The sequence below is a fragment of the Hirundo rustica genome, chromosome 2, assembly GCF_015227805.2.
Source record: "Hirundo rustica isolate bHirRus1 chromosome 2, bHirRus1.pri.v3, whole genome shotgun sequence".
Taxonomy (NCBI): domain Eukaryota; kingdom Metazoa; phylum Chordata; class Aves; order Passeriformes; family Hirundinidae; genus Hirundo; species Hirundo rustica.
The window spans coordinates 118483611-118510602 of NC_053451.1; the positions used below are offsets into that span (position 1 = coordinate 118483611).

General features: G+C 54.6%; 1 protein-coding gene across 2 annotated transcripts; it reads right to left on the reverse strand.

Moving 5' to 3' along the window:
• Positions 1-12190: 12190 nt before the first annotated feature.
• IL10RB (interleukin 10 receptor subunit beta) lies at positions 12191-26815 on the reverse strand. Of its 2 annotated transcripts, none has more exons than XM_040056654.2 (7): positions 26720-26815; positions 24574-24697; positions 19790-19959; positions 18127-18314; positions 15478-15628; positions 15079-15236; positions 12191-13150 (listed from the first exon to the last, which is right to left on the reverse strand). In XM_040056654.2, exons 1-7 carry the CDS (start codon positions 26766-26768, stop codon positions 12944-12946), a joined length of 1047 nt encoding a protein of 348 aa, XP_039912588.1. In that variant the 5' UTR covers positions 26769-26815; the 3' UTR covers positions 12191-12943. The 2 variants fall into 2 exon arrangements, with proteins under 2 accessions (XP_039912588.1, XP_058275439.1); XM_058419456.1 differs by having other exon boundaries at positions 13015-13150; positions 15079-15148.
• Positions 26816-26992: the final 177 nt, after the last annotated feature.

Sequence of the window (26992 nt, forward strand, 5' to 3'; positions counted from 1 at the left end):
TCCGTCCATCCCTCCCCGGGCTCCGCCGCCGCTCCGGCCCCGCGCTGCGCCATCCAGGGCACTGCTGCCGGAAGCTCCGGCGGCGGCGCCTGCGCGGCAGCGGCCCGGGCGCTGTGAGGGCGGGCCGGGCTGTGAGGGCAGCGTGAGGGGCAGCGTGAGGGGCAGCGTCAGGGGCAGTGTCGGGGGTTGTGTCGGGGCAGCGTGAGGGGCAGCGTCAGGGGCAGCGTCAGGGGTAGCGTCAGGGGCAGCGTCAGGGGTGGTGTCGGGGCAGCGTGAGGAGCTGTGTGAGGGCAGTGTGAGGGCAGTGTGAGGAGCAGTGTCAGGAGCAGTGTCAGGGCTGTGTCAGGAGCTGTGTCAGGAGCTGTGTCAGGGCTGTGTCAGGAGCTGTGTCAGGAGCTGTGTCAGGGCTGTGTCAGGAGCTGTGTCAGAGATTGTGTCAGGGTTGTGTGAGGAGCTGTGTCAGGGTAGAGTTAGAGCAGAGTCAGCGCTGTATCAATGGCAGTGTGAGGAACTGTGTCAGGGCAGTGTCGGGGTTGTGTCAGGGCAGTGTGAGGAGCTGTGTCAGGGCAGTGTTAGGGCTGTGTGAGGGGCTGTGTGAGGGGCTGTGTGAGGAGCTGTGTCAGGGCTGTGTCAGGGCAGTGTGAGGGGCTGTGTGAGGAGCTGTGTCAGGGCTGTGTCAGGGCAGTGTGAGGGGCTGTGTGAGGAGCTGTGTGAGGAGCTGTGTCAGGGCTGTGTGAGGAGCTGTGTGAGGGGCTGTGTGAGGGGCTGTGTGAGGAGCTGTGTGAGGAGCTGTGTGAGGAGCTGTGTCAGGGCAGTGTCAGGGCTGTGTCAGGGTAGAGTTAGAGCAGAGTCAGCGCTGTTTCATGGCAGTGTGAGGAACTGTGTCAGGGGTTGTGTCGGGGCAGCATGAGGGGCTGTGTGAGGGGCTGTGTGAGGGGCTGTGTGAGGGGCTGTGTGAGGAGCTGTGTGAGGAGCTGTGTCAGGGGTTGTGTCAGGGCTGTGTGAGCAACTGTCAGAAGCTGTGTCAGGGCTGTGTGAGGAGCAGTGTCAGGGCAGTGTGAGGAGCAATGTCAGGGCTGTGTTAGGGCGGTGTCAGGGCAGTGTGAGGGGCAGCGTCAGGGGCTGTGTCAGGGCAGTGGCAGGAGCAGTGTCAGGGCTGTGTCAGGGCTGTGTGAGGAGCTGTGTTAGGGCAGTGTCAGGGCTGTGTGAGGAGCTGTGTCAGGGCAGTGTGAGGAGCAGCGTGAGGGGCTGTGTCGGGGCTGTGTGAGGGGCAGCGTCAGGGGTTGTGTCAGGTGTTGTGTCAGGGGCTCTGTCAGGGCAGTGTGAGGGGCAGTGTCAGGGCTGTGTTAGGGCTGTGTCAGGGTAGAGTCAGGGCAGAGTCAGCGCTCTGTTAGGGCAGTGTCAGGGCACTGTGAGGGCCTGTGTGAGGAGCTGTGTCAGGGCAGAGTCAGCGCTCTGTTAGGGCAGTGTCAGGGGCAATGTCAGAGGCTGTGTGAGAGACTGTCAGGGGCTGTGTCAGGGCTGCTTCGGGGCTATATGAGGGCTGTGTGAGAGACCATCGGGGCAGTGTCAGGGGAAGTGTGAGGGGCTGTGTCAGAGCAGTGTCAAGGGCAGTGTCGGGGGAAGTGTGAGAGGCAGTGTCGGGGGAAGTGTGAGAGGCAGTGTCAGGGCCGTGTCGCGGCTGTATGAAGGCTGTGTCAGGGTTATGTCAGGTCTGTGTCTGTGTCTGTGCCCGGGCGCTCTGAGGGCGGTGCCGGGGCCCGCCTGCCCCTCCCGGAGCTCGCTGTGGCTCCCCAGGCCATGGGCGGTGTCACAAAGTCACCGCGTGTCTGGAGCTGGGGACACAGGCGCGATGGCCAGTGCTGCACCGCCCTTGGCACAAACCCAGGGTCACGGCTGGAGCCGGGCTGGGAGAGCTGGGGGTGCTCACCTGGAGAGGAGAAGCTCCAGGGAGAGCTCAGAGCACCTAAAGGGGCTCCAGGAGAGCTGCAGAGGGGCTGGGGACAAGGGACAGAGGGACAGGACACAGGGAATGGCTCCCAGTGCCAGAGGGCAGGGCTGGATGGGAGACTGGGAATCAGGAATTGTTCCCTGGCAGGGTGCTGAGGCCCTGGCACAGGGTGCCCAGAGCAGCTGTGGCTGCCCCTGGATCCCTGGCAGTGCCCAAGGCCAGGTTGGACCCTGGGGACACCCTGGGACAGTGGGAGGTGTCCCTGCCGTGGCAGGGGTGGCACTGGGTGGGCTCTGAGGTCCCTCCCAACCCAAAGCATTCCAGGGTTCTGTGATTGTCTGGAGAGAGAGAAATCTCACTTTAGCTGCAGTTTGTCCATTTCTCAAATGTTCAGTTGAATGCTGCAGTGAACCATTAAATGCAATGTAAATGTTACGGTCCATGAATTTGGGCTTGGGCTCAGCCCCTTTTTCCAGCCATGAGTTCTGATCACAAGATTAAAGAGCTCCTCTTCTCTCTTTTTTTTTTTTTTTTTTGTTTCATATTTTCCTTGGGCCTGCCCAGCTGCAGGCTTGGGGAGGTAAAGTCAGGTGTTCACCTTTCACTTCCCAGCCCCTCAAACACAAACTCCTCAGTGGGCAGACCAGTGCTTTCAGAGAGGAGGATTTGAAACTCCAGTGGGCAAAGGTCTGTGCCCTCAACATCCCGGCTGTTATGAACAGGACAGGCTTTGCTTCTCAGGGAGAACACAGACAAACTTTTGGATAAAAACGTTCCTGGCTGCTGCTGCCTCTTGTGCCCTGGGGTGCTGTGCACGCTCTGAGCCCCTCTGCTGATCTCAGTTTCCCAGAATCCCAGAACCTCAGGATGGGTGAGGTTGGGAGGGAGCACAGTGGGTCTCTGGTGCCACTTCCCTGCTCCAGCAGGGCCATCCCAGAGCTCAGGGCACAGCACTATCCCCAGGGAGCAGGCTCCAGCCCCTCTCTGCTCCCTGCCCAGGGCAGAAGCTGTGCCTCCTGTGCAGGGGAATTGCTGGGCTCAGTCCCTGCCCGTGGCTCTGGGGCCATTGCTGGGCCTGGAGCAGAGCCTGGGCCCTGCTCTGCCCCTCCCTGCACACAGGGACACACAGACAGACAGACAGACAGGGACAGACAGACAGGGACAGACAGGGACAGACAGACAGGGACAGACAGGGACAGACAGACACCCAGGGACACCCAGGGACAGACAGACAGAGACAGACAGGGACACACAGACAGACAGACAGACAGGGACAGACAGGGACAGACAGACAGGGACAGACAGACAGACAGACAGGGACAGACAGGGACAGGGACAGACAGACAGACAGGGACAGACAGGGACACACAGACAGACAGGGACAGACAGACAGATAGAGACAGACAGGGACAGACAGACAGATAGGGACAGACAGGGACAGACAGACAGACAGAGACAGACAGGGACAGACAGACAGATAGGGACAGACAGGGACAGACAGACACCCAGGGACACCCAGGGACAGACAGACAGAGACAGACAGGGACAGACAGGGACACACAGACAGACAGGGACAGACAGACAGATAGGGACAGACAGGGACACCCAGGGACAGACAGGGACAGACAGACAGGGACAGACAGACAGGGACACACAGGGACAGACAGGGACAGACAGGCAGGGATACCCAGGGACAGACAGACAGGGACACCCAGGGACAGACAGGGATACCCAGGGACAGACAGGGACACACAGGGATACCTAGGGGCACCCAGGGACAGACAGACAGACAGGGACACCCAGGGACACTGAGGGACAGACAGACAGGGACAGACAGGGACAGACAGGGACACCCAGGGACACTGAGGGACAGACAGACAGACAGGGACAGACACCCAGGGACACTGAGGGACAGACAGACAGACAGGGACACCCAGGGATACTGAGGGACAGACAGACAGGGACACCCAGGGACAGACAGACAGACAGGGACACCCAGGGACACTCAGGGACAGACAGACAGACAGGGACACCCAGGGACACTCAGGGACAGACAGACAGACAGGGACAGACACTCAGGGACACCCAGGGCTGAGGCCCCTCTCAGCTGAGCTCCTCCCCAGGCTGAGCAGCCCCAGCTCCCTCAGCCTTTCCCGGGCACGGAGCTGCTCCAGGCCCCCAGGATTGCCGAGGCTGTAGGAGACCGTGGCTGTGACAGCGTGTGTGGGGCTTTGCTGAGTGCTGCAGTGTCACCGAGACACACAGAGCAGTCACACGCAGACAAGAGATTTTCGCAGAGGTTCTTCTGATCCAGCTCCCAGCTGAAAGAGCGGAGAGAAGAGAGACCCTTTGTTTATTTCTTACTTTTTATGCATTTGTGGGTCTAGCAGAAGATTGGCTTTTTGGGGTTTCCACCCCTCAGCCTCAGCGGCCAGACCAATTGTCAGTTACAATTGTTTTCAGGTTAGAAACATGCAAACAAAGGACAGAGAATGAAAAACAAAGGGTTTGTTTATGTTACATCTGTGGGAAAAAGGTAGAAAACCGCTCTTAATATTGTACAATAACTAAAAGGATCTGACTCCATTTAAGAAAATCAAAAGGCTCAGAAATACCAGGGTAACACTGCAGGGCGCTGCTGAGCCTGAGGCAGACTCATCCTAGGAGGATTGCTCACCCCCTGCCCCAACAGCTGACAAGGAAAGGCGTTTATGGCAGGTTCTTTACGTGACCGCACCTCAGGGTAACCCATTTTGCCACTCTAGCGCTGCTCGAAACATTTTATAAGCTGCTAAATATTTACAGTTCATCTTCCGCTGAGTTTGAACACAGCTTCCTCGCTGATGTTACAGAAGAAAGAAACAGAAGCTGGTGTAGCCCAGCCCGTGAGGAGAGAAGCTCTATCTGCAGAGACAGGCAGCCAGGGCAGGACAATGTGTGTCCCCGTGGCCATTGATGTCTGTCCCAAAGCACCCCTGTGACGGAGGAAACGAGGCCCTTTGGGCTCTGCTGGAGTTATTTCTCTTGGCTGACAGACAAAGGAGACATGGTCTGGTGGTTTCTTCTCACATCAGCTCTGGAAAAGGATGAAAGGGGCAAATAGAGCATTTCATCTTGTGTGAAAAGTGTAGGAGCAGCAGTCCAGGAAGGAAGGACCTCAGGGAGCCCAAGGAGGGATCAGATCTATCTTCCCCTTCCCAACGGATTTTGTTTCAATATCCCTCTTCTCAGGCAGTATCACCTGCTTTTTGTTTTGTTTCATCATTAGAAAGCTTTCCTTGTCTCTGTTTTACTGCAGCCTGGTAACTGCTCTTCACGTCCCTCGGGGACCCAGAGCACAGGTGACCCATTCCCTGCCTCCAGAGGCCTTTCCCATTTCTTAACCTGGTCACTGCTCTGCCATCACACTTCTCTCCCCAGACCACACAGCATCATCTTCGGTACGGACTCTGCTCCTTGTCCTGCTCCTGGCGCTCCCCAGCCGCGCTCACAGCTCTCCACAAGGCCCCAGCAGTGCTGAAGAGCAGGAAGGACGATCGTGGGTCAGGCACTGGGATGATTTGCCCAGGGAGGTTTGCAGTCCCTGTCTCTGGGAGTGTCCCAGGGGTGTCTGGATGCCTTGGGGACAGGGGTTGGGGTGATGCTGGCGCTGCTGGGGTGGCACTGGGTGATCCTGAGGGGCTCTTCCAGCCTTGATGGTTCTGGGATTTGGTTTGGAAGGGCAGAAGTGCCCTCGCTGGCAATAACCAGGCTGAGAGAATGAGGAAAGCCTGGCATAAACCTCTTTTTACAACCTGTGGTGCCTTCGAATTGTGTCATTTTGAACACATCTACAAGTTCCATCTTCATGGAGAATAATCCCAGACTGGTTTGGGTTGGAAGGGACCTCAAATCCCACCCAGTGCCACCTCTGCCGTGGCAGGGACACCTCCCACTGTCCCAGTGTCCAACCTGGCCTTGGGCACTGCCAGGGATCCAGGGACAGCCACAGCTGCTCTGGGCACCCTGTGCCAGGGCCTCAGCACCCTGCCAGGGAACAATTCCTGATTCCCAATCTCCCATCCAGCCCTGCCCTCTGGCACTGGGAGCCATTCCCTGTGTCCTGTCCCTCTGTCCCTTGTCCCCAGTCCCTCTGCAGCTCTCCTGGAGCCCCTTTGGGCCCTTGCAGGGGCTCTGAGCCCTCCCCAGAGCCTTCTCTCCTCCAGACTGGAATTTCACAGTCATCAGTGAGTTCTGCTCGGTTCAGGGGATTTCCAGAGCCTGGTTTCACCCTTAGGTCAGCACGGCTGAAAACCCAACCCACTGCAAATCCTGGTGGGATTTCCATCGCCTCTGTCACGACGCTCACCCAGATGGGAAAGCAAAGCCCCACTCCGAGGAACTGTAACGTGGCTTCAAAAGCTGTCACAGAACCAGAGGAGCAGAGGGGAGGGAGTGGAAATTAGAGAGGAGATTTGAGTGATGTGGCAGCAGAGCTGATGGGAAAATGGAAGAACTGGAAATTGTTAATGAGGTTCTTTGATGCTTTCTCCAGTGGGGAATCCTGGGGTGAGTGCTGCTCATCCTGGTGCTTTCTCCAGTGGGGAATCCTGGGGTTAGTGCTGCTCATCCTGGTGCTGTCTCCAGTGGGGAATCCTGGGGTTAGTGCTGCTCATCCTGGTGCTTTCTCCAGCACAGGAATCCTGGGGTGAGTGCTGCTCATCCTGGTGCTTTCTCCAGCACAGGAATCCTGGGGTGAGTGCTGCTCATCCTGGTGCTTTCTCCAGTGAGGAATCCTGGGGTTAGCTCTGCTCATCCTGGTGCTGTCTCCAGTGGGGAATCCTGGGGTTAGTGCTGCTCATCCTGGTGCTTTCTCCAGCACAGGAATCCTGGGGTGAGTGCTGCTCATCCTGGTGCTTTCTCCAGCACAGGAATCCTGGGGTGAGTGCTGCTCATCCTGGTGCTTTCTCCAGCACAGGAATCCTGGGGTGAGTGCTGCTCATCCTGGTGCTGTCTCCAGCGCAGGAATCCTGGGGTTAGTGCTGCTCATCCTGGTGCTGTCTCCAGTGGGGAATCCTGGGGTTAGTGCTGCTCATCCTGGTGCTGTCTCCAGTGAGGAATCCTGGGGTGAGTGCTGCTCATCCTGGTGCTGTCTCCAGTGGGGAATCCTGGGGTTAGTGCTGCTCATCCTGGTGCTGTCTCCAGCACAGGAATCCTGGGGTTAGTGCTGCTCATCCTGGTGCTGTCTCCAGTGGGGAATCCTGGGGTTAGTGCTGCTCATCCTGGTGCTGTCTCCAGTGCAGGAATCCTGGGGTGAGTGCTGCTCATCCTGGTGCTGTCTCCAGTGGGGAATCCTGGGGTTAGCTCTGCTCATCCTGGTGCTGTCTCCAGCGGGGAATCCTGGGGTTAGCTCTGCTCATCCTGGTGCTGTCTCCAGTGCAGGAATCCTGGGGTTAGCTCTGCTCATCCTGGTGCTGTCTCCAGCACAGGAATCCTGGGGTTAGCTCTGCTCATCCTGGTGCTGTCTCCAGTGAGGAATCCTGGGGTTAGTGCTGCTCGTCCTGGTGCTGTCTCCAGTGAGGAATCCTGGGGTGAGTGCTGCTCATCCTGGTGCTGTCTCCAGCGGGGAATCCTGGGGTGAGTGCTGCTCATCCTGGTGCTGTCTCCAGTGCAGGAATCCTGGGGTTAGTGCTGCTCATCCTGGTGCTGTCTCCAGTGGGGAATCCTGGGGTGAGTGCTGCTCATCCTGGTGCTGTCTCCAGTGGGGAATCCTGGGGTGAGTGCTGCTCATCCTGGTGCTGTCTCCAGTGGGGAATCCTGGGGTTAGCTCTGCTCATCCTGGTGCTGTCTCCAGCACAGGAATCCTGGGGTTAGCTCTGCTCATCCTGGTGCTGTCTCCAGTGGGGAATCCTGGGGTTAGTGCTGCTCATCCTGGTGCTGTCTCCAGTGGGGAATCCTGGGGTTAGTGCTGCTCATCCTGGTGCTTTCTCCAGTGGGGAATCCTGGGGTTAGTGCTGCTCATCCTGGTGCTGTCTCCAGTGGGGAATCCTGGGGTTAGTGCTGCTCATCCTGGTGCTGTCTCCAGCACAGGAATCCTGGGGTGAGTGCTGCTCATCCTGGTGCTTTCTCCAGCACAGGAATCCTGGGGTTAGTGCTGCTCATCCTGGTGCTGTCTCCAGTGGGGAATCCTGGGGTTAGTGCTGCTCATCCTGGTGCTGTCTCCAGTGAGGAATCCTGGGGTTAGTGCTGCTCATCCTGGTGCTGTCTCCAGCACAGGAATCCTGGGGTGAGTGCTGCTCATCCTGGTGCTGTCTCCAGCACAGGAATCCTGGGGTTAGTGCTGCTCATCCTGGTGCTGTCTCCAGCACAGGAATCCTGGGGTGAGTGCTGCTCATCCTGGTGCTGTCTCCAGTGGGGAATCCTGGGGTTAGTGCTGCTCATCCTGGTGCTGTCTCCAGTGGAGAATCCTGGGGTTAGCTCTGCTCATCCTGGTGCTGTCTCCAGTGGGGAATCCTGGGGTGAGTGCTGCTCATCCTGGTGCTGTCTCCAGTGCAGGAATCCTGGGGTTAGTGCTGCTCATCCTGGTGCTGTCTCCAGTGCAGGAATCCTGGGGTTAGTGCTGCTCATCCTGGTGCTGTCTCCAGTGGGGAATCCTGGGGTTAGCTCTGCTCATCCTGGTGCTGTCTCCAGCACAGGAATCCTGGGGTTAGTGCTGCTCATCCTGGTGCTGTCTCCAGTGAGGAATCCTGGGGTGAGTGCTGCTCATCCTGGTGCTTTCTCCAGTGAGGAATCCTGGGGTTAGTGCTGCTCATCCTGGTGCTGTCTCCAGTGAGGAATCCTGGGGTTAGTGCTGCTCATCCTGGTGCTGTCTCCAGTGCAGGAATCCTGGGGTGAGTGCTGCTCATCCTGGTGCTGTCTCCAGTGGGGAATCCTGGGGTTAGCTCTGCTCATCCTGGTGCTGTCTCCAGTGAGGAATCCTGGGGTTAGCTCTGCTCATCCTGGTGCTGTCTCCAGTGGGGAATCCTGGGGTGAGTGCTGCTCATCCTGGTGCTGTCTCCAGTGGGGAATCCTGGGGTTAGTGCTGCTCATCCTGGTGCTGTCTCCAGTGGGGAATCCTGGGGTTAGCTCTGCTCATCGGTGATGTTGCAGCGAGGATTTCCTCTCTCAGGCCTCCCCAGCGCCTTCCTCTCTGTCTTTGTGATGCCATCATCGCTCCATGCCCTCAGTGCCTGCATTAATGGCTTGAGAGAACGCACAATGAGCTCCTGGAACTCCAGTCCCTGAGGAAGAAGTATTTCCAGTACATTGCACACAGGTGGTCCAAAGCCTGTGGGTTATTCACAGTTCTTCCTGTAAAGCAGCTCTGTGCAGCCCTGTTTTCCGAAGCAGCACGATCTCAGGGGAAGGAGCCTCGCTCTGCACCCCACTCATTCAATAATAACTTGCTAGGATAATGAATCATAGAAAATGACATTTTGCCAGCTGATAATGGCTCTTTCCCAATCTGCCCCAGAAAAAATAAAATAAAAAAAAAGCATGAAGTTACAAGCACGAGTTTTTCTGGTTAAGGATCGATTTAAAAGCTTTTCTGGAGCTTGGGATGGATATTCCTGAAAGCCTCTCTGGCTCTGCTCTTCAGTGGGACTCGTTCTGGATTGGGGCTCAGGATCCCCAGGACCTGCTGGGCAGGGAAGAACCCAAAGTTCCCTACAGGGAGAGAAAAATGTGGAGCTGGGGGTGACTGTATCCCTGATCCCTCAGGTGAGCCTGGGCTCTGCTTTCTCTTTCTCCATGGAATTCTCCCTCCACTCTCTTGACTGGAATTCTTTGATCTGTTCCTTCCTGTCTTCCCTCATTGCCCTCTTCTGCAATCTGTTTTGCTGACCGCAAGCTCAGGCTCTCCTCCTTCAGTTCCCCCCACATCCCTATTCCGTAATCATTCCACTTTTCTTTGCATTTCAGGTCTGAAATCTTTTTCCAGGCACTCCCAGGCCTTCCAAGGGGTCTGTTTTCCTCCTGGCTTTGCCAGAACACGCCGTCCCGGAGCGAGCAGCCTCCAGCATCCCTCCGTACTTTCAGTTTACATCAGCACACGGTTAAAGTTCACCTGATTTATTGATTTATCGTCACTGTAGTGTCCACGAGCTCAAAATGAACTCTCATTTGAATTGCTGCTTCCCTCTAAATTATTGCTCCTGCCCTAAATGACTTCTTCCCTGTGGGGTCCCAGGCTCCGGGGGAGCTGTGGGGCCACACAGCCGATGTGGGGCCAGGCAGAGGCTGCCCGTGTCCCCAGGCCTGCCTCAGGTTGTGACTCTCACGGGAGCTGTGGCTGAGGAAGAGGCCTCTCACCTACAACAGCTTCCCTGGGTGTGGGGCAGGAAGATTTCTGAAGCAAATTAAAGTGCAGGGCAGCCTGGAAAAAACTCACCTGGGTGGATTTTAGCAGCTCCTAAATCCTGGAAGTGTCCAAGGCCGTGGGGCAGGGACACCTCCCACTGCCCCAGGCTGCTCCCAGCCCTGTTGGGGAGGATGAAGCCAGAAAGCCCTATAAATATGATTGCTTAGATTCTGAGAATGAGAAACCTGTAAGTGAGATAGAATTGAAAGTAAGTTTTGATGTTTGAGATGTCCTAGCTACTGGATGTCTGGGAAAACAGTTCTGTGGCCAGCTGAAGGTCACCTGCAGCCAGACCCAGAGGTCAGATGGGATGTTCTGTCTGACCCCAATGTATGGTTCATCCCACACCTGTGACCCTCCCCTGAAGTATCAGGTGTCTGTGACCCCACTGGCACAAGCCCTGTTCCAGCCCACCTTGAGACCCCTGATGAGGGGTCCCGAGGGGGCTGGACGCTCTCTTTGCCTGGCACCCTTCCCCCAGGACTTTCCTCTCTTGGAATTTCCTCTCCCAACCTCTCCCTTCCCCACTCCCTAGGCCTGGCCACGAGCTGCAGCCTGGCAGCTCAGAGCAAGGCCTCACATCCCTTACAATAAACCTCATCTTCTAAAACCCAACTTCAGAGATCTCTCGTCTACATTCATCCACACCGTCCCGGAGTCCACAGCAGAGGAGCAATTTCTACACAGCCCCAGGGTCCAACCTGGCCTTGGGCACTGCCAGGGACCCAGGGGCAGCCGCAGCTGCTCTGGGCACCCTGTGCCAGTGCCACCACGTCCTTGCAGACATTTTCCTGCTTCCCCCTAAACTCCCAACATCCCTGAGCAGCCAGAGTCGGAGTTTCTGCTCTCCCCCGGTTTGCCTCAGCAATGAGGCTGCCCTGGAGTGGCACAGCCTTATCTCTGCCTCGCCTGCCCTCAGCTGAACCTTGGCACCAGCTGATGGATTCCAGCCACCTTTGGCTGCCAGGAACTCGCCGTCCCTCCGCGCAGAGCAGCTGCTGGAGAGAGGAACGCGGAAAGGAGCAGCGAGGGAAAGGCAGGGAACCTCCAGCCCCTCTGCTCCACGTGCAGTGGGCATCACACCACAGGGTGTTGCCACTCTGAAAGCCAAAACAGAAGGGAAAAAAGGGGGCAAAAGAAAATATAGAAAGAAGCTGGTGCTGTGGGAGGAAAGACAGGGAACACACAAGGAGCTGGACTTGGAGTGGTGATCCAGACACAGGATCAGCATCCCCAGAGAGGGAGAGGTGGAGAAAAGCACCAATGACGCAAAATACCTTGAAAAAAAATCGATTCAATAAATTCCATATTCTCCATGAAAGCAGAACGTGACCGAAATCAGAAAGTGCAGAAGAGCCAGGTACAGATTCCATAGAATCACACAATCCCAAATCCCAGAGGCTGGCAAATCCCTCCCAGCCCAGGCAGTGCCAGCCGTGCCCCGTGCCCACCTTGTCCCCAGCCCAGAGCACTGAGTGCCACCTCCAGGTGCCACCTGCAGGGATGGGCACTGCAGAGCTCCCTGGGCAGCCCCTGCCAAGGCCTGAGCCCCCTTTCCATGGGGAAATTCCTGCTGCTGTCCCAGCTGAGCCTCCCCTGGCCCGGGCTGAGGCCGTTCCCTCTGCTCCTGTCCCTGGTCCCTGGCTGTCCCCTCCTCTCAGGGACTTGGGGACCTTGGGAAGATCCCTCCGAAGCATCCTCTGAGGGGAGCTGGGAGATGAAAATTGATGGAATCCATTCCCGATTTCTTCCTGCAGCCCCTCCCCAAGAAGAGATGTTTATGCATCAAGTAACAAACATCAATCCCCAAAAGTGTGCAATTCCCACATCAAGCTGAGACACAACTTCACTCCTTTTGGTTCCTTGTGGTGACAGAATTCCATTTCTCACTCTCACTTTGATGCAATAACTCACAAACCCAGTCACTGCCCCGTGCAAAGGTCCCACTCCTGCCCCAGTGCTGGATCCAGCCTTTACCTGGGCAATGAAGCTGGATTTGGATTAGGGAGTCACAGCTCCCTGGATTTTGAAAGTTAATTTAAAAAAACTTAAATTACACATCAGTAGATAATTAAAATGAGCCTAATTTAACTCCCACTTCAGCTGCCAAGTTTCCCCACAGACATCAGTTCATCCCACCCTAAAAACTTCACAATTTTGCGGCAGGGAAGAAGAAATTCCATAGAAAGATGATGCCCGTGGGGACATCCTTAAAAACACATCATTTCTCATTAGGAAAAAATAAACCAGATCAGGCCTTTCCTCACAAAATACTATTTTCTTTTATAAACATTTTGATTCGTTTTTGCAATAAATAGTACATCAAAGTAAAATTAATTAGTGTTACATATAAATATGACATTTGCTTTTTAAAGTCATAATCAGTGCCAGGATTGCTACAACTCCTCAGGGAGCCACAACCAACAGAAGTTATGGATCATTTAAATTCCTCATTTAGAGCCAAGTTTCTTGTACTTAAAAATAAAATGATTCTGCCAAAAGCCTGTGACCACGTGTTTGTCTGTGGATTTCTCCTGCTGGAGGATGCAGCGATGAGATAAACCCAAAAGTCCATTTGCTTCCCCTTTTCCAAGGCAGAATGAGGAGGACACTCAGGCTTCTCCCGAGGCTGCTCCCACTCCCGAGTCGGAGTCTCCTCGTGCAGAGTCCTGGGGGTGCTCTGGAGCCCTGCTGGCCTCCTCCTCACTCCCTTCACTGAGGCTTTGGGACAGCTCTGAAATCACAGTCAGCCTGTCACAAACCAGTTCTTGTGGAAGCGGAGGGAAAGGCTGGGGAGCACCGGCGGGTTTGCTCAAAAACTGGGAAACAAAGAGGAAGCGAGGATTAGCTCTCTCCGGCTGTCCCATCCTGTTTGCCCAAATACTGGGATTATTAAACAACCCTGGGATTGTTCTGCACGTATCAGGTGGATTTTTAAGGCCTTACAAGTCCCACAGGGCCAACAGTGTCATATCCTCCCCAATATCCTGTGCCGGGCTTGGGAGCACAATGGAAGTGCCTTTCAAGAATAACCCCAGGGCTCAGAGCCTTGTTTGGAAGAGAAACTTGAAACAAAATCAAAGTTTTGATTGGGAGCCAACACCAAATGGTAAGTGGGCTGTGGGGGAAGGAGTTCACAGAGAGATCTGTCAAGAACCCTCCCCTCTGGCACTGGGAGCCATTCCCTGTGCCCTGTCCCTGCAGCCCTTGGGAATTGTCTCTCTCCAGCTTTCCTGGGGCTCCTTCAGGCCCTGCAAGGCCACCCTGAGCTCAGCCCAAAGCTTCTCCTGGCCAGGCTGAACAATGCCAGCTCTGCCAGCCTTTGCTCCCAGCAGAGCTGCTCCATCCCTCTGCTCATCCTGTGATTGCCCTCACTATCGTGAACTGAACTTGGAATAAGAAAGCAGCTGCTCTGCCAGGAGTGCTGTGCACTGCAGATACAAAAACCAGCACAAATGCCTTCACTGTCAGACCCTTTTGTACCAAACTGGGACAAACCTGCAGCTGGAACATTCCCAAAGTGAAAGCACTGCCTTGGCCAAAGCACAATTTAGGGAGGCACAGCTGACCTTTGGTTCCTGGGACAGCACCAGCCCAAAGTTCTCCCTGTCCTTAGAGCCCCTGGGAGCAAAGGGAACTCGAGCACATCCTGCGTGCTGCCTGCCCAGCTGCTGAGCTCCAGCTTCTGCTGCAGGCACAGGACACAGGGAATGGCTCCCAGGGACAGAGGGCAGGGCTGGATGGGAGCTTGGGAATCAGGAATTGTTCCCTGGCAGGGTGCTGAGGCCCTGGCACAGGGTGCCCAGAGCAGCTGTGGCTGCCCCTGGATCCCTGGCAGTGCCCAAGGCCAGGTTGGACCCTGGGGCTGGGAGCAGCCTGGGACAGTGGGAGGTGTCCCTGCCATGGCAGGGGTGGGATGGGATTGGGATTTGAGGTCCCTCCAACCCAAACCAGTTGGGATTCTGTGATTCCATGACACCCCTGGTGCTGAGCTCATGTTCAGCCTAAAGCAGGAGCCGAAGTCAGCTGCAAACCTGGAGGTGCTGAGCTCTGAGTGAGTCAGAACAAACGCCCCAGAGGAACTGCAGGAACTCGGGAGAGCACAGGTTGGTGCAGGATGTTTTGTACATCCTTGTTTCTGGGAAGGGATTCTGCTGCAGCCTCTTTGTCTCCTGGGTGTGTGAAGGGGCAGTGGGTCCCCATCAGCAGTGGCTGCTGTCACTGCTCTCCTTTTGGCTGGAATTTTCAGACTCCACAGAATCCCGGATTCCCAGAATGGTTTGGGTTGGATGAGAATCCAGAGCTCATGCCACCCTGCCCCTGCCATGCCCAGGGACACGTCCCATAGCCCAGGCTGCTCTGGTACAGCTGATCCAGCCCAGCTTCCTTCCTCAGACACCTTCCTGAAGTTAAAACTCCTGATTACACTCGTGGCAGGACCTTGCTGCAGGAGATAAATGGTTTAAGTCTAGAAGGAGGCAGGAGAGACAGAGATTTCTGTTGCCCACTGGCTAAATGAGGAACTGAAATAGACACCTGGTACTCTCTCACTTCAAAATCAACAAACCCATCCCGCTTCTGAGCCATAAAAAGCTGGTGATTACAAATTGCAGATCGCTGACCATCAGTTGCCAGTGAAAGGAGGCAGAATAAAAGGGGCTCTAAATGTTTTGGCACTGATAGCCTTGAAAAAAACAAGTGGCTTTGCTGGAAAGGCTGATTTTCACGTGTTAGGCAGAAAACAAACCTCTTTCAAGTGTTGTGGGAAAATGTAGGCAGGGCAGAAAATGTGTTTGGCGAGTCTGTACAGATAAAAACTGGAGAAGAAACAAACGGTGACAACTGTGACCGTGACCAGCATGGATCCCACCAGGACAGTCACAGTTATCCACACAGGAGTTACACCTGCAGGAGACAAGGGAAAAGCCAATTAAAAACTGTCATTATTCATTTCTGAGTAATTATTTTCTAATGATCTCTCTCTCCATGGATCGTCCCGGCCCTGGCAGTGTCCCAGGCCAGGCTGGAGCAGCCTGGGGCAGTGGGAGGTGTCCCTGGCGTGGCAGGGGTGGCACTGGGTGGGCTCTGAGCTCCCTCCCGGCCATCCCAGTGCGTGATTCCACGATTTCCCAGCTCCCCAGGTTACCATTGTGGGTCGTCTGCTCGCAGAGCTCCCTGCTCAGCTCCCCCGTCTTGTTCCACTCGGGAATCACCGCCTGCACTCGGACACAATAAACTGTCCAAGGCTCCAGCTGGGAGAGGATCTCAGAGTTGTGTTTGGTGTCCACCTGAGATACCTGAAAGCAGGGAAAAACAGAAGAAATGGAAGCGTGCGAGATCAGTGACACAGCTACGGAATCAGCCGAGGAATAACCCGGGAGTTACAATTACAGTTACAGCTGAACCGTGAGGCCAGACACACCGCTGACCTTCGGGTGTTTCCAGCAGCACTAACGAAGTTTTAGGCTAATGAGGGATGAAAAATGACATCTGGTGTCACCCAAGCAAATGAGATCGGCTGGGAGCACAGTTACACACAGACACCACCTACCTGCGGGAGCAAGTGGGATGGAGGAACAGCAGGGGAGGAAAAGGCCTCAGGTTGTGCCAGGGGAGTTTTAGGTTGGACATTTGGAAAAGTTTCTGAACTGAAGAAGCTGTCAAGCCCTGGAATGGGCTTCCCAGAGAAATGGTGCAGTCCCCACCCCTGGAAGTGTTACAAAGTGTGCAGATGTGGCACTTGGGGACATGGGTCAGTGGTGAACACGGGGTGTTGGGGAGGATGAAGCCAGAAAGCCCTATAAATATGATGGCTTAGATTCTGAGAATGTGAAACCTGTAAGTGAGACAGAATTGAAAGTAAGTTTTGATGTTTGAGATGTCCTAGCTACTGGGTGTCTGGGAAAACAGTTCTGTGACCAGCTGAAGGTCACCTGCAGCCAGACCCAGAGGTCAGATGGAATGTTCTGTCTGACCCCAATGCATGGTTCATCCCATACCTGTGACCCTCCCCTGAAGTATCAGGTGTCTGTAACCCCACTGGCCCAAGCCCTGTTCCAGCCCACCTTGAGACCCCTGATAAGGGGTCCCGAGGGGGCTGGACGATCTCTTTGCTTGCACCCTTCCCTGAGGACTTTCCTCTCTTGGAATTTCCTCTCCCAACCTCTCCTTTCCCCTACTCCCTGGGCCTTGCCACGAGCTGCAGCCTGGCAGCTCAGAGCAAGGCCTCACATCCCTTACAATAAACCTCATCTTCTAAAACCCAGCTCCAGAGATCTCTCGTCTACATTCATCCACACCGTCCTGGAGTCCACAGCAGAGGAGCAATTTCTACAATGGGGTGCTGGGTTAATGGCTGGAACTGATGACCACTGAGGGCTTTTCCAACCTTCCCAGCTCTGTGATTCTGTGATCTGTCACCCAGACAAAACCAAAAAGAAAGAAAGAAAGAAAGAAAGGAAAGATTTCTGTGCGCTGGGAGGTGGCTGAGCAGATGAATTTGCTGTTCAGGATTAGTTATGTCCCTGTAAGCGCAGAGCATCCCCCAAGAGGAACGGGAGACCCTGCAGCCAGGGTTCCACCCTGGAGCAAGCACCCACCTCACAAATAACCCCTGGAGTTACCCAGCCTCTGCCCCTCTGATCCCCAGGGCATGTCCCAGGGCTGCACCTGGGAGTGTCGCAGGCACAGGCTCAAAGCGCAGCTCTGCTCCTCCGGTGCATGCAGCTGAGTGCAGCGCAGGCGCAGGAACAGCTGCATTCCCCAGGAGCGGGCTGCTGTGTGGGAAAGGACACAGCTCCTTTGTGGAGCTGCCTGGCAAAGCCCTGTGCAGGCACCAGGTATAAATCAGAATTACACAAGGGAGCCCCCTTCTATGAAATTGCACCGATGTACAAAGCACCCATGGACTGTGACTGGGGTCTGCTGCTCAGAGCCTTCCTGTTTGCCTGAAACAGAGGCCATAATCCTCTAATTAATACATTATTAATGATCTTTCTCCGTGCTCTGCGTGAAGAGGAGAACAACTGCCTGTGGAAGAGGCTGTCCCTGGAAGGGAGAAAGGGAACTGCAGGGGATACAAACTGCAGAGCTGCAGGTGACCACAGTGAATAAAAACCTCACCCATTTTTAGGTTTTTTTGGGGGTAAAAAGCCAAAAGTCCCACTAAGAAGGAAAAAACCAGAGTTATTGATAATTATGGAAAGAGAAAATTCTGTCCATGCCGCTGCTTAATTACACAGCTCCTGCACTTGCTCTGAGTCCCACCTGTGGTGACCAGACTTGATTAATTCTAATTAGCAGAGATCCAGTTTTACTCTTACAATCACAGATTCCCAGATTGGATTGGGAAGGACCTTAAACCTCATCCAGTGCCACCCCTGCCATGGCAGGGACACCTGCCACTGTCCCAGGCTGCTCCCAGCCCCAGTGTCCAACCTGGCCTTGGGCACTGCCAGGGATCCAGGGGCAGCCACAGCTGCTCTGGGCACCCTGTGCCAGGGCCTCAGCACCCTGCCAGGGAACAATTCCTGATTCCCAAGCTCCCATCCAGCCCTGCCCTCTGGCACTGGGAGCCATTCCCTGTGTCCTGTCCCTTGTCCCCAGTCCCTCTGCAGCTCTCCTGGAGCCCCTTTAGGTGCTCTGGGCTCTCCCTGGAGCTTCTCCTCTCCAGGTGAGCACCCCCAGCTCTCGCAGCTCCGCAATCTGTGCCAGAGCCCCCAGGAGCTTCCAGGACTTTCCCCAGGATGCTGTTTTCCCAGGACAAGCACAGACGGAGGTCAGGGAGTCACCGTACCCGGGGAGCGGAGGCCAGGTCCGCGTGCGCGCTGCCATTCTTCCAGTAGAGGATCCTGTAATTCCAGGAGCCGTAGTACTGCCTCAGGGGCCACCTGCCCTGCTCGTGCTCAGCAAAGGGCCCCGAGAAATCCACGTGCAGGGCGCCGGACTCCGACTTCAGCCTCACCTCGGGGGGGCCGACGACGGCTGCACACAGCGACAGGAGAGGGCAGGGGCAGTTCAGCGCCAGCGGGCTCAGCCGGGCGGCTGCACGCCGCCCAGGAGCCACGTTTCAAACCGTCAGAAGAAAAGAAATTTTAAGCGGTTAGAAGGAAAGAAACTCTTTTCCTGGATCGGGCAGGAATCAATCCTTCCCTGACAGAAGTGGAAACCATTAAATCCCCTCGGGAAAGGGATTTAGTTCTTGCAGTTGAGCACCGGGTAGCAAGGCAGGCTCCACTCCCACACCCTCCTAAGGAGCTCGGTTCCCTTTTGCCAGCTGTGGCGACTCCAGGAGAGGAAGGAGCATTTCCATGGCTGGCACTCACTTCTCCTTCTGGGCCAAACTGTCACAGCATCTGTCTTGTCCTGAGCAGAACCCCCAGAAAAGTGTTTTGTCGTGGGGTTTTGTGGCTTTTGGTTATGATCAGCTTGGAAAACGAAAGCATTTGAATTATTTCCGCCTCGTGCAATCAAGGTTTCTGGGCTGAAAATTAATCTTTCTCTGTGAGAGTGGGGTTTTTTTTTGAAGTAGGAAAAAATAAAAATTAAGCTTTTTGTCTGGCAGAGCAATGAATAAGGAAGTAACTGAATTTATTTAGATATACAGGAAGTCTGGCTCCTTGAAGACAACTTCTCCCTGGCTGGAAAATAGAAATATGTCTTATTTTAAGAGAAAATAATGCTTTATTTGAACATCTCCTCCGAAGAGGTCATCAATACTATGATAGTGAACCTACACTGCTTTCTGTCAGTGTTACAACTAAGATTTTATAGTTCAATCTAATTAAATGCTAATCTGCATCCTCTAGCTTCCCTCACAGAGCCAGGCAGAGCCTTGTTGGAGCCCCTGGCACTGGGAATTGCAGAGTTCCTGTGCTGCCAGGCACCGAGCCCCCAGCAAACACTGCACTGACCTGAGGCCGTGGAACAGCTCCCAAAATGGAGTGACAGCACTGGGATTGTGGCTGTGCAGCTGGGATAGAAGTGTGTGACAGCACAGGGGGCAAAACTCAGAGCTGAAGGGTTTAGAACACAGGAATAGAGAGAAAGCAAGGTGGAGGATTTAGGGCAGAGGCTGAGTCCTTCTCTTTCACCTTCTTCTCCATGGGCTGGGTGGGATTTTGGAATTGGGTGGAAAAGTCCCCATTGCGGGCCAGGGGTGGTTGGTTATTGGGTTAAAAGTCAAAATAATTTAGGTGTCGTTTCATAATTGGAGAGTTTATCCTTAAAAGGCCTTGTAGAGAGAGATAGAAGCCGTTTCTAGTTTGTTATCTAGAAGTGCTGCAGCACTCACAGCTTGTGAGACTGTGCCACAGATAAGAATTAATAAACACCCGACTCCGAACACAAAACACCGTCTGGGGAGCATTTAACCCCGACCCTGGCAGAAAGAAGCTAAACCCAAAAGGAGTGCCCGAAGAGCGGGCAGCGTTTTCTGGGAAGGAGAGGGAAAGGCTCACTGTCATCCATGGGTTTGAAGCTGAGGGTGACCCAGGGGGAGTGCAGCTGCCCTGCCTCTGCCCGCAGCTGCAGGACGTAGTCGCCGTACGCCGACAGCGAGGACACGTCCCACTCGGGCCGCCTCAGCCCCGTCCTCAGCGTGTCATAGGTGTCCCCAGGGAAGTTGATGCTGCAGGGAACAGAAACAAGGGGCGGCATTGGGATTGCGCCGGACGGGAGCACGGAGAGACGCTGGTCAAAGGCTGTGGGAAATACTGAAGGTAAGGGGGCTTTTAGAAAGCAGGCCCCAGAAGCAGAAAGAGCAGAGGAATTTGGAATTGGCTGCAGCTGCAAAGCTTGAAGGTAGGAAAAGGACGGCAAGCAGGGGCGTGAAACGACAGTCTGAGTCCTAGGTTTGGCCAGGATGGACCTTCAGCTCAGCAAGACAGTAGAAAGTTTTAAGCTCGATGATGGAATATTGTGTATTGTCGGTACAAAGCGCACAAGCAAGCATTGTTTGAAGCAGGTGCACGTGTGCTCTCCGTGACTGGCAGAACAATGGTCAGTGAGCTTTAGCAACGTGCTGTTGGCTGGAAAACTTTTCAAACGCCCCGTAACAGAGAAATCTTCACCTGCTGCTGGCAAGACGTGAGCTGTTGCCATCCTCCAACTGTCTCAAACCCTGTTAATGAGGCTGATGCCACAATGAAAGCTCGAGGGACGTCTAGCAGGAGTCCCGTCCCGTTTGTGCACAAAGCTCCAACACAAAAGATGATTTATGGCTTTATCAGTCTCACAGGAGGGGGAGATTTTAAGGCTGTTACATCCTGAGTCATGATTTTAAAGGGTTAAGATTTTAGCCAAGGGCTAGAAGCAATTTGTATTGATTAGGATGCAAGCTAGGAAAAACTAAAAAGTTAATTATTAGATGCTTAAGCTAGAGGTAGATGATGCATTGCTCGGTGTTACGTGCTTGTTTTAAGTTGTGTTTAAGGAAATGAAATGGATGGAACATCGTGATGACAAATGGAACCAGTGGGATGTGACCTGCACCTGGATTCAATGCTAAAACTGATCACAAAACAGGAGGGGCTGGATCGTGCCAGAAGGTCAGGAGAAGCTGCCAGCAGCACAGAGGTGGAAAGGCCATTGTGATGAAGACTCTCCTGACTTCATCCTTCAAGACCACTGACCCAATTCGAGACCACCAACCCAATTCAAGAGAAGAACTGCGCAGGCATGAAAGACCTTTAACCTCATTTAATGCAGAGTGAAGAATGAGAGGTGCTGGGGTTATGCAGATGTAAAAGCGTTTTGAGTATGTAAGAGTTTGGGAAATAAATAGAGGACAAAGAGCCCTGGAACTGGGGACACAACTTTAGGAGGTGACTCCTGTGCTGCCCGACATCACAATAAAACATCCCAATTTCTAACTTTAACTGGTCACAGGGCTGTTGGAGCCCCTGGCACAGTTCCTGTGCTGCCAGGCACCGAGCCCCCAGCAAACACTGCACTGACCTGAGGCCGTGGAACAGCTCCCAAAATGGAGTGACAGCACTGGGATTGTGGCTGTGCAGTTGGGATAGAAGTGTGTGACAGCACAGGGGGCAAAACTCAGAGCTGAAGGGTTTAGAACACAGGAATAGAGAGAAAGCAAGGTGGAGGATTTAGGGCAGAGGCTGAGTCCTTCTTTTTCACCTTCTTCTCCATGGGCTGGGTGGGATTTTGGAATTGGGTAGAAAAGTCCCCATTGCGGGCCAGGGGTGGTTGGTTATTGGGTTAAAAGTCAAAATAATTTATTTCATAATTGGACAGTTTATACTTAAAAGGCCTTGTAGAGAGAGAGATACAGCTGCATTTTTGATTTTTTAATTAGAAGTGTTGTAGCACTCACAGCTTGTAAGACTGTAACATAGATAAGAATTAAAAAACATTTGAGTCCAAACATGAAACAATGTCTCGAGAATTTAATCCTGACCCTGTCAAAAGAGAAGATAAAAGCAACAATGCATCTTTTCTTTATCCAATCATATATCACCACACAAACCTACATTGCTACATCTTCTTACTGACTCTACAACTAGCTCTATTGCTAAACTTGAAAGCCTTTAAAAACCAGCTACTATCTAGCTTAATGTGCTTTTTACGCTTAGAAAACGCATGTTTCTGCTTAAGCCACAAACACATTCTTACATTATATCTATGTAATTTTACTGCTCTAATTTAGCAAGCCTGTTCCAGGGGCTTAGACCAAACCCTGTATCCATTTCTATCTCTGAGCCTGTATGCACAAGGATTTGGGAGCTTTCCATTCCCCACAGCGTAGGAGATGGGTAATTGTAACTGGCTAAATGGCCTCAAGGCAGCAAAGCGAGCAGTTAGCACTCACAAAATGTACACAAAATTCTATCCAGGGTGTGTATGATTTCATTTTATACACTAAGGATTTTATAGCCATCTATAAATCCACGATAAGCTTGGGGATTAAAATTCTAACTGTGTAATAAATGCCCTTTTCCTGGCAGGGTAACAAGGCTCCAGTCAGCAGGCAGGAGTTCAGAGAAGGCAGCAAACCCTGCAGGGCACTGCTGGCCCAGCGGGATTCGCTCGGGGCTGTCTCCAGGGTTTGCACATGAGGAAAAGCCAGAGAAAACAGGGATGAGAAGTGACCAGGAACTGCTCATGGAATAGAACCACAGAGGATGTGGATTGGAGGGACCTGAAATCCCACCCAGTGCCACCCCTGCCATGGCAGGGACACCTCCCACTGTCCCAGGCTGCTCCAAGCCCCAAATCCAACCTGGCCTTGGGCACTGTATGATTTAACAGGTGACATTTAACACATTTTATCCCTTCTGCTTTGCATCAAAAGCCTGCCCAGAAATGTACTGATCAAGGCACTATGGCTACAGAAGCCAGAAAAATCTTCTCTCAGCTAAGCATGAAGAGAAGGCTTTGGGCAAGGCTTAGAGCTCCTTGCAGGGTCTGGAGGAGCTTATCAAGAAGAGGAAGGACTTTTATATAGGACACAGGGAATGGCTCCCAGTGCCAGAGGGCAGGGCTGGATGGGAGATTGGGAATCAGGAATTGTTCCCTGTGAGGGTGCTGAGGCCCTGGCACAGGGTGCCCAGAGCAGCTGTGGCTGCCCCTGGATCCCTGGCAGTGCCCAAGGCCAGGTTGGACACTGGGGACAGCCTGGGACAGTGGGAGGTGTCCCTGCCATGGCAGGGATGGGATGGGATGGGATTGGGATGGGGTGGGGTGGGGTGGGGTGGGATGGGATGGGATGGGATGGGATCCATGGGATGGGATGGGATGGGATGGGATGGGATGGGATGGGATGGATGGGATGGGATGGGATGGGATGGGATGGGATGGGATGGGATCGATGGGATGGGATGGGATGGGATGGGATGGGATGGGATGGGATGGGATGGGATGGGATTGGGATGGGATGGGATTGGGATGGAATGGGATGGGATGGGATCCATGGGATGGGATGGGATGGGATTGGGATGGGATTGGGATGGGATTGGGATGGGATGAAGATGGGATGGGATGGGATGGGATTGGGATGGAATGGGATCGATGGGATGGGATGGGATGGGATGGGATGGGATGGGATGGGATGGGATGGGATGGGATGGGATTGGGATGGGATGGGATTGGGATGGGATGGGATCGATGGGATGGGATGGGATGGGATGGGATGGGATGGGATTGGGATGGGATGGGATTGGGATGGAATGGGATGGATGGGATGGGATGGGATCCATGGGATGGGATGGGATGGGATTGGGATGGGATTGGGATGGGATTGGGATGGGATGGGATCGATGGGATGGGATGGGATGGGATGGGATGGGATGGGATGGGATGGGATGGGATGGGATTGGGATGGGATGGGATTGGGATGGGATGGGATGGGATGGGATGGGATGGGATGGGATGGGATGGGATGGGATGGGATTGGGATGGGATGGGATCGATGGGATGGGATGGGATGGGATGGGATGGGATCCGTGGGATGGGATGGGGTGGGATGGGATGGGATGGGATGGGATGGGATGGGATGGGATGGATGGGATGGGATGGGATGGGATGGGATGGGATTGGGATGGGATGGGATCGATGGGATGGGATGGGATGGGATGGGATGGGATGGGATGGGATGGGATGGGATGGGATGGGATGGGATGGGATCGATGGGATGGGATGGGATGGGATGGGATGGGATGGGATGGGATGGGATGGGATGGGATGGGATGGGATGGGATTGGGATGGGATGGGATGGGATGGGATGGGATGGGATCCATGGGATGGGATGGGATGGGATTGGGATGGGATGGGATGGGATGGGATGGGATGGGATGGGATGGGATCCATGGTATCCATGGGATGGGATGGGATGGGATGGGATGGGATGGGATGGGATGGGGTGGGGTGGGATGGGATCCATGGTATCCATGGGATGGGATGGGATTGGGATGGGATGGGATGGCAGCATCTGAGAGATCAGGGAAAGGCAAACACTCAGCATGATCAGGTCTCTTCAATCACAGAGAAATTTTCCATGAGAGAGGAAAACCACAGACACAGCCAGTAACGTCCGATGTTAGAACGTGTTTGTGGTTCCAAAATAAACAGGACAGAGCTGCCTTGGGTGGGGATGCCCAGAAAACACCTCTGCCCTGTCCTTCAGCTCGGCAGAGAAGCCTCTCACAAGCTCCTGACTGCGCTCTGAAAATCCCAACACACAGAGCTGTAAGATGTGGGCTAAAGGCAGCCCAGCCCCACACCTACCTCTTGGATCGGACAGTGTAGGTGATGTTCCCTTGGGGGAACCTTGGTGCATCCCACTGCAAGATGCTGTGCAGATTGACTGAGGTAATTCTGGCATTTCGGGGCTTTGGGACCATCCCAGACACTGCGGGAGGAATCAGAACCAAACATTTCGGTGTTTTGCTCCAGCACTTCTCACTCATCCCAAATTTAAATGCAGCCTCTGCCTTGCCTTAGGTGCTTATTTAAAACCAGAGCACAATTAAATTAGTTTAAATCCTGACACCCCTCCTGCCTCCTTACGCAACAAAACAAAATAGTGGCACCAGTGACTTCCAGTAAGTCCTTGTGACACCAGCATTTCTCGTGCATGACTGAGCTGGTGCTGCCCAGGACTCGGGGCATGAACTCTCCCTGGGATTGTCAAACCCCAGTTCTTCTAAGCAGTGCTCCAGCAGCGCTGTGGGAATTACCAGGGCGTGGGGGTTGATAAACAGAGATAAACCAGAAGCACCTCCGAAGGTAAGAGAGCTATTACATATAATTACATATAATTATCAACAACCAGCATTATTCACAAGTGACAACACCCCAGTTGCTCCCCTTTCTTGGAAATGAACAGAAGAAACCCTAAAGTAGTAAAAAGTATCAAAGAAAAGTCCATTAGTGTTATGATTTCATTATTCTTACGTAAATGTAGGTATGGAGACTAAAATAGCAAAGACTGCAGCCCATTGGGGCACCCCGAATGAGCAATGCAAACAAACCCTGTCAGAACGGAGCAGTGCTTAAATGTCACAGGAGTCACACCTGGTGACATGCTCCAAGGTAAATAACACATTTTCCACCTCTGTAGTTCACAGAATCATCAGGGCTGGAAGAGACCTTCAAGGTGACCCTGGGTGACCCCATAATCCCCAGCTGATGCAGAAATGAATGAAATTCATGTGTCAGTCACCCCCCTCTGCAGGCCAGAGTTTGAAATCTGAACCTGGCTTAAACAAAAGACTTTCAGACTCTGGTCCTACAGCGTTATCCTTGCACCCAACAGATAAACCAAACACAGTGCACATCACAAATACAGAAGTTCAAATCACACACTGGCTTGGGCTGGGAGGGACCTTAAATCCCACCCATTCCCACCCCTGCCATGGCAGGGACACCTCCCACTGCCCCAGGCTGTCCCCAGTGTCCAACCTGGCCTTAGGCACTGCCAGGGATCCAGGGGCAGCCACAGCTGCTCTGGGCACCCTGTGCCAGGGCCTCAGCACCCTCACAGGGAACAATTCCTGATTCCCAAGCTCCCATCCAGCCCTGCCCTCTGGCACTGGGAGCCATTCCCTGTGTCCTGGCTTTCCAGGCCTTGTCCAAAGTCCCTCTCAGTTCTCTTGGAGTGCTGCCACTGCTTTGAGGATGAGGTCTGAGGTAGGCAGATGCAAATTCCCAGGAATTTCCTTGCAAGGCTTACTTCCCTCAGACTGCTTCCTACCTTAGGAGCCTCCAGGTAAATTCCTTCATTGGGTAAAATGAACCCAAAGAGATGAGGAAATACTTCTGAGGTTTCAGGTTTGTGCAGAGACCTCCCAGCCCGGGCAGTGCCAGCTGTGCCCCGTGCCCACCTTGTCCCCAGCCCAGAGCACTGAGTGCCACCTCCAGGTGCCACCTGCAGGGATGGGCACTGCAGAGCTCCCTGGGCAGCCCCTGCCAAGGCCTGAGCCCCCTTTCCATGGGGAAATTCCTGCTGCTGTCCGAGCTGAGCCACCCCTGGCCCAGGCTGAGGCCGTTCCCTCTGCTCCTGTCCCTGTTCCCTGGGAGCACAGCCCGACCCCCCCAGCTGTCCCCTCTGAGCGACACGGAGCTCCCGGGACTCGCACAATGTCCCAGTCTCAGCTCAGACTGAGCCCCGCAGCAATATCGCCCGCGGCCGGCGGGACCCCGGCACGAACACCCACACCCGCGGCGGGCTGGCCCCGCTGTCCCACAGGACGCTCCCGCCGCCGTTCTCACCCTCACAGCCCCGAGGAGCCGCGCCGGGCTCGGCCACCGCCACCTCAGGCTCCCCTCGCTGCGGCTCCCCCTGAGGGCACGGCCCGGCCCGTCCGCGGCCAGGCGGGAGCGGCAGGTCTCTCCGTCCCTCGCACCCTCCCTCCGTCCCCGGCGGACTCACCGCAGAGCAGGAGCCCGCTGCAGAGCGCGGCCCTCAGCGCGGCGGCCATGGCGGCTCCCTCAGCCCCGCTCCCGCCGCGCCATGGCCGCGGGAGCGGCACCGCCCCGGCACCCCGAACCCTTCCGCTTCCCCCGGGGCGGGCACCGGCACCCCGAACCCTTCCGCTTCCCCCGGGCGGGCACCGGCACCCCGAACCCTTCCCCCGGGTCAGCCCCCGGCACCCCGAACCCTTCCCCTTCCCCCGGGCGGGCCGTGCACGGCGGGTTCCCCCTC

Excerpts from the sequence above, each read along its gene's own strand:
- IL10RB (XM_040056654.2), bottom strand. The coding sequence starts at position 26,768 with ATGGCCGCCGCGCTGAGGGCCGCGCTCTGCAGCGGGCTCCTGCTCTGC. Across the intron at positions 15,237-15,477 it reads CGAGCAGACGACCCACAATG|GTGTAACTCCTGTGTGGATA; the intron begins GTAACCTGGGGA and ends TGTCTCCTGCAG. Across the intron at positions 13,151-15,078 it reads TCCCACAACACTTGAAAGAG|TTTTTGAGCAAACCCGCCGG; the intron begins GTTTGTTTTCTG and ends TTTGTTTCCCAG.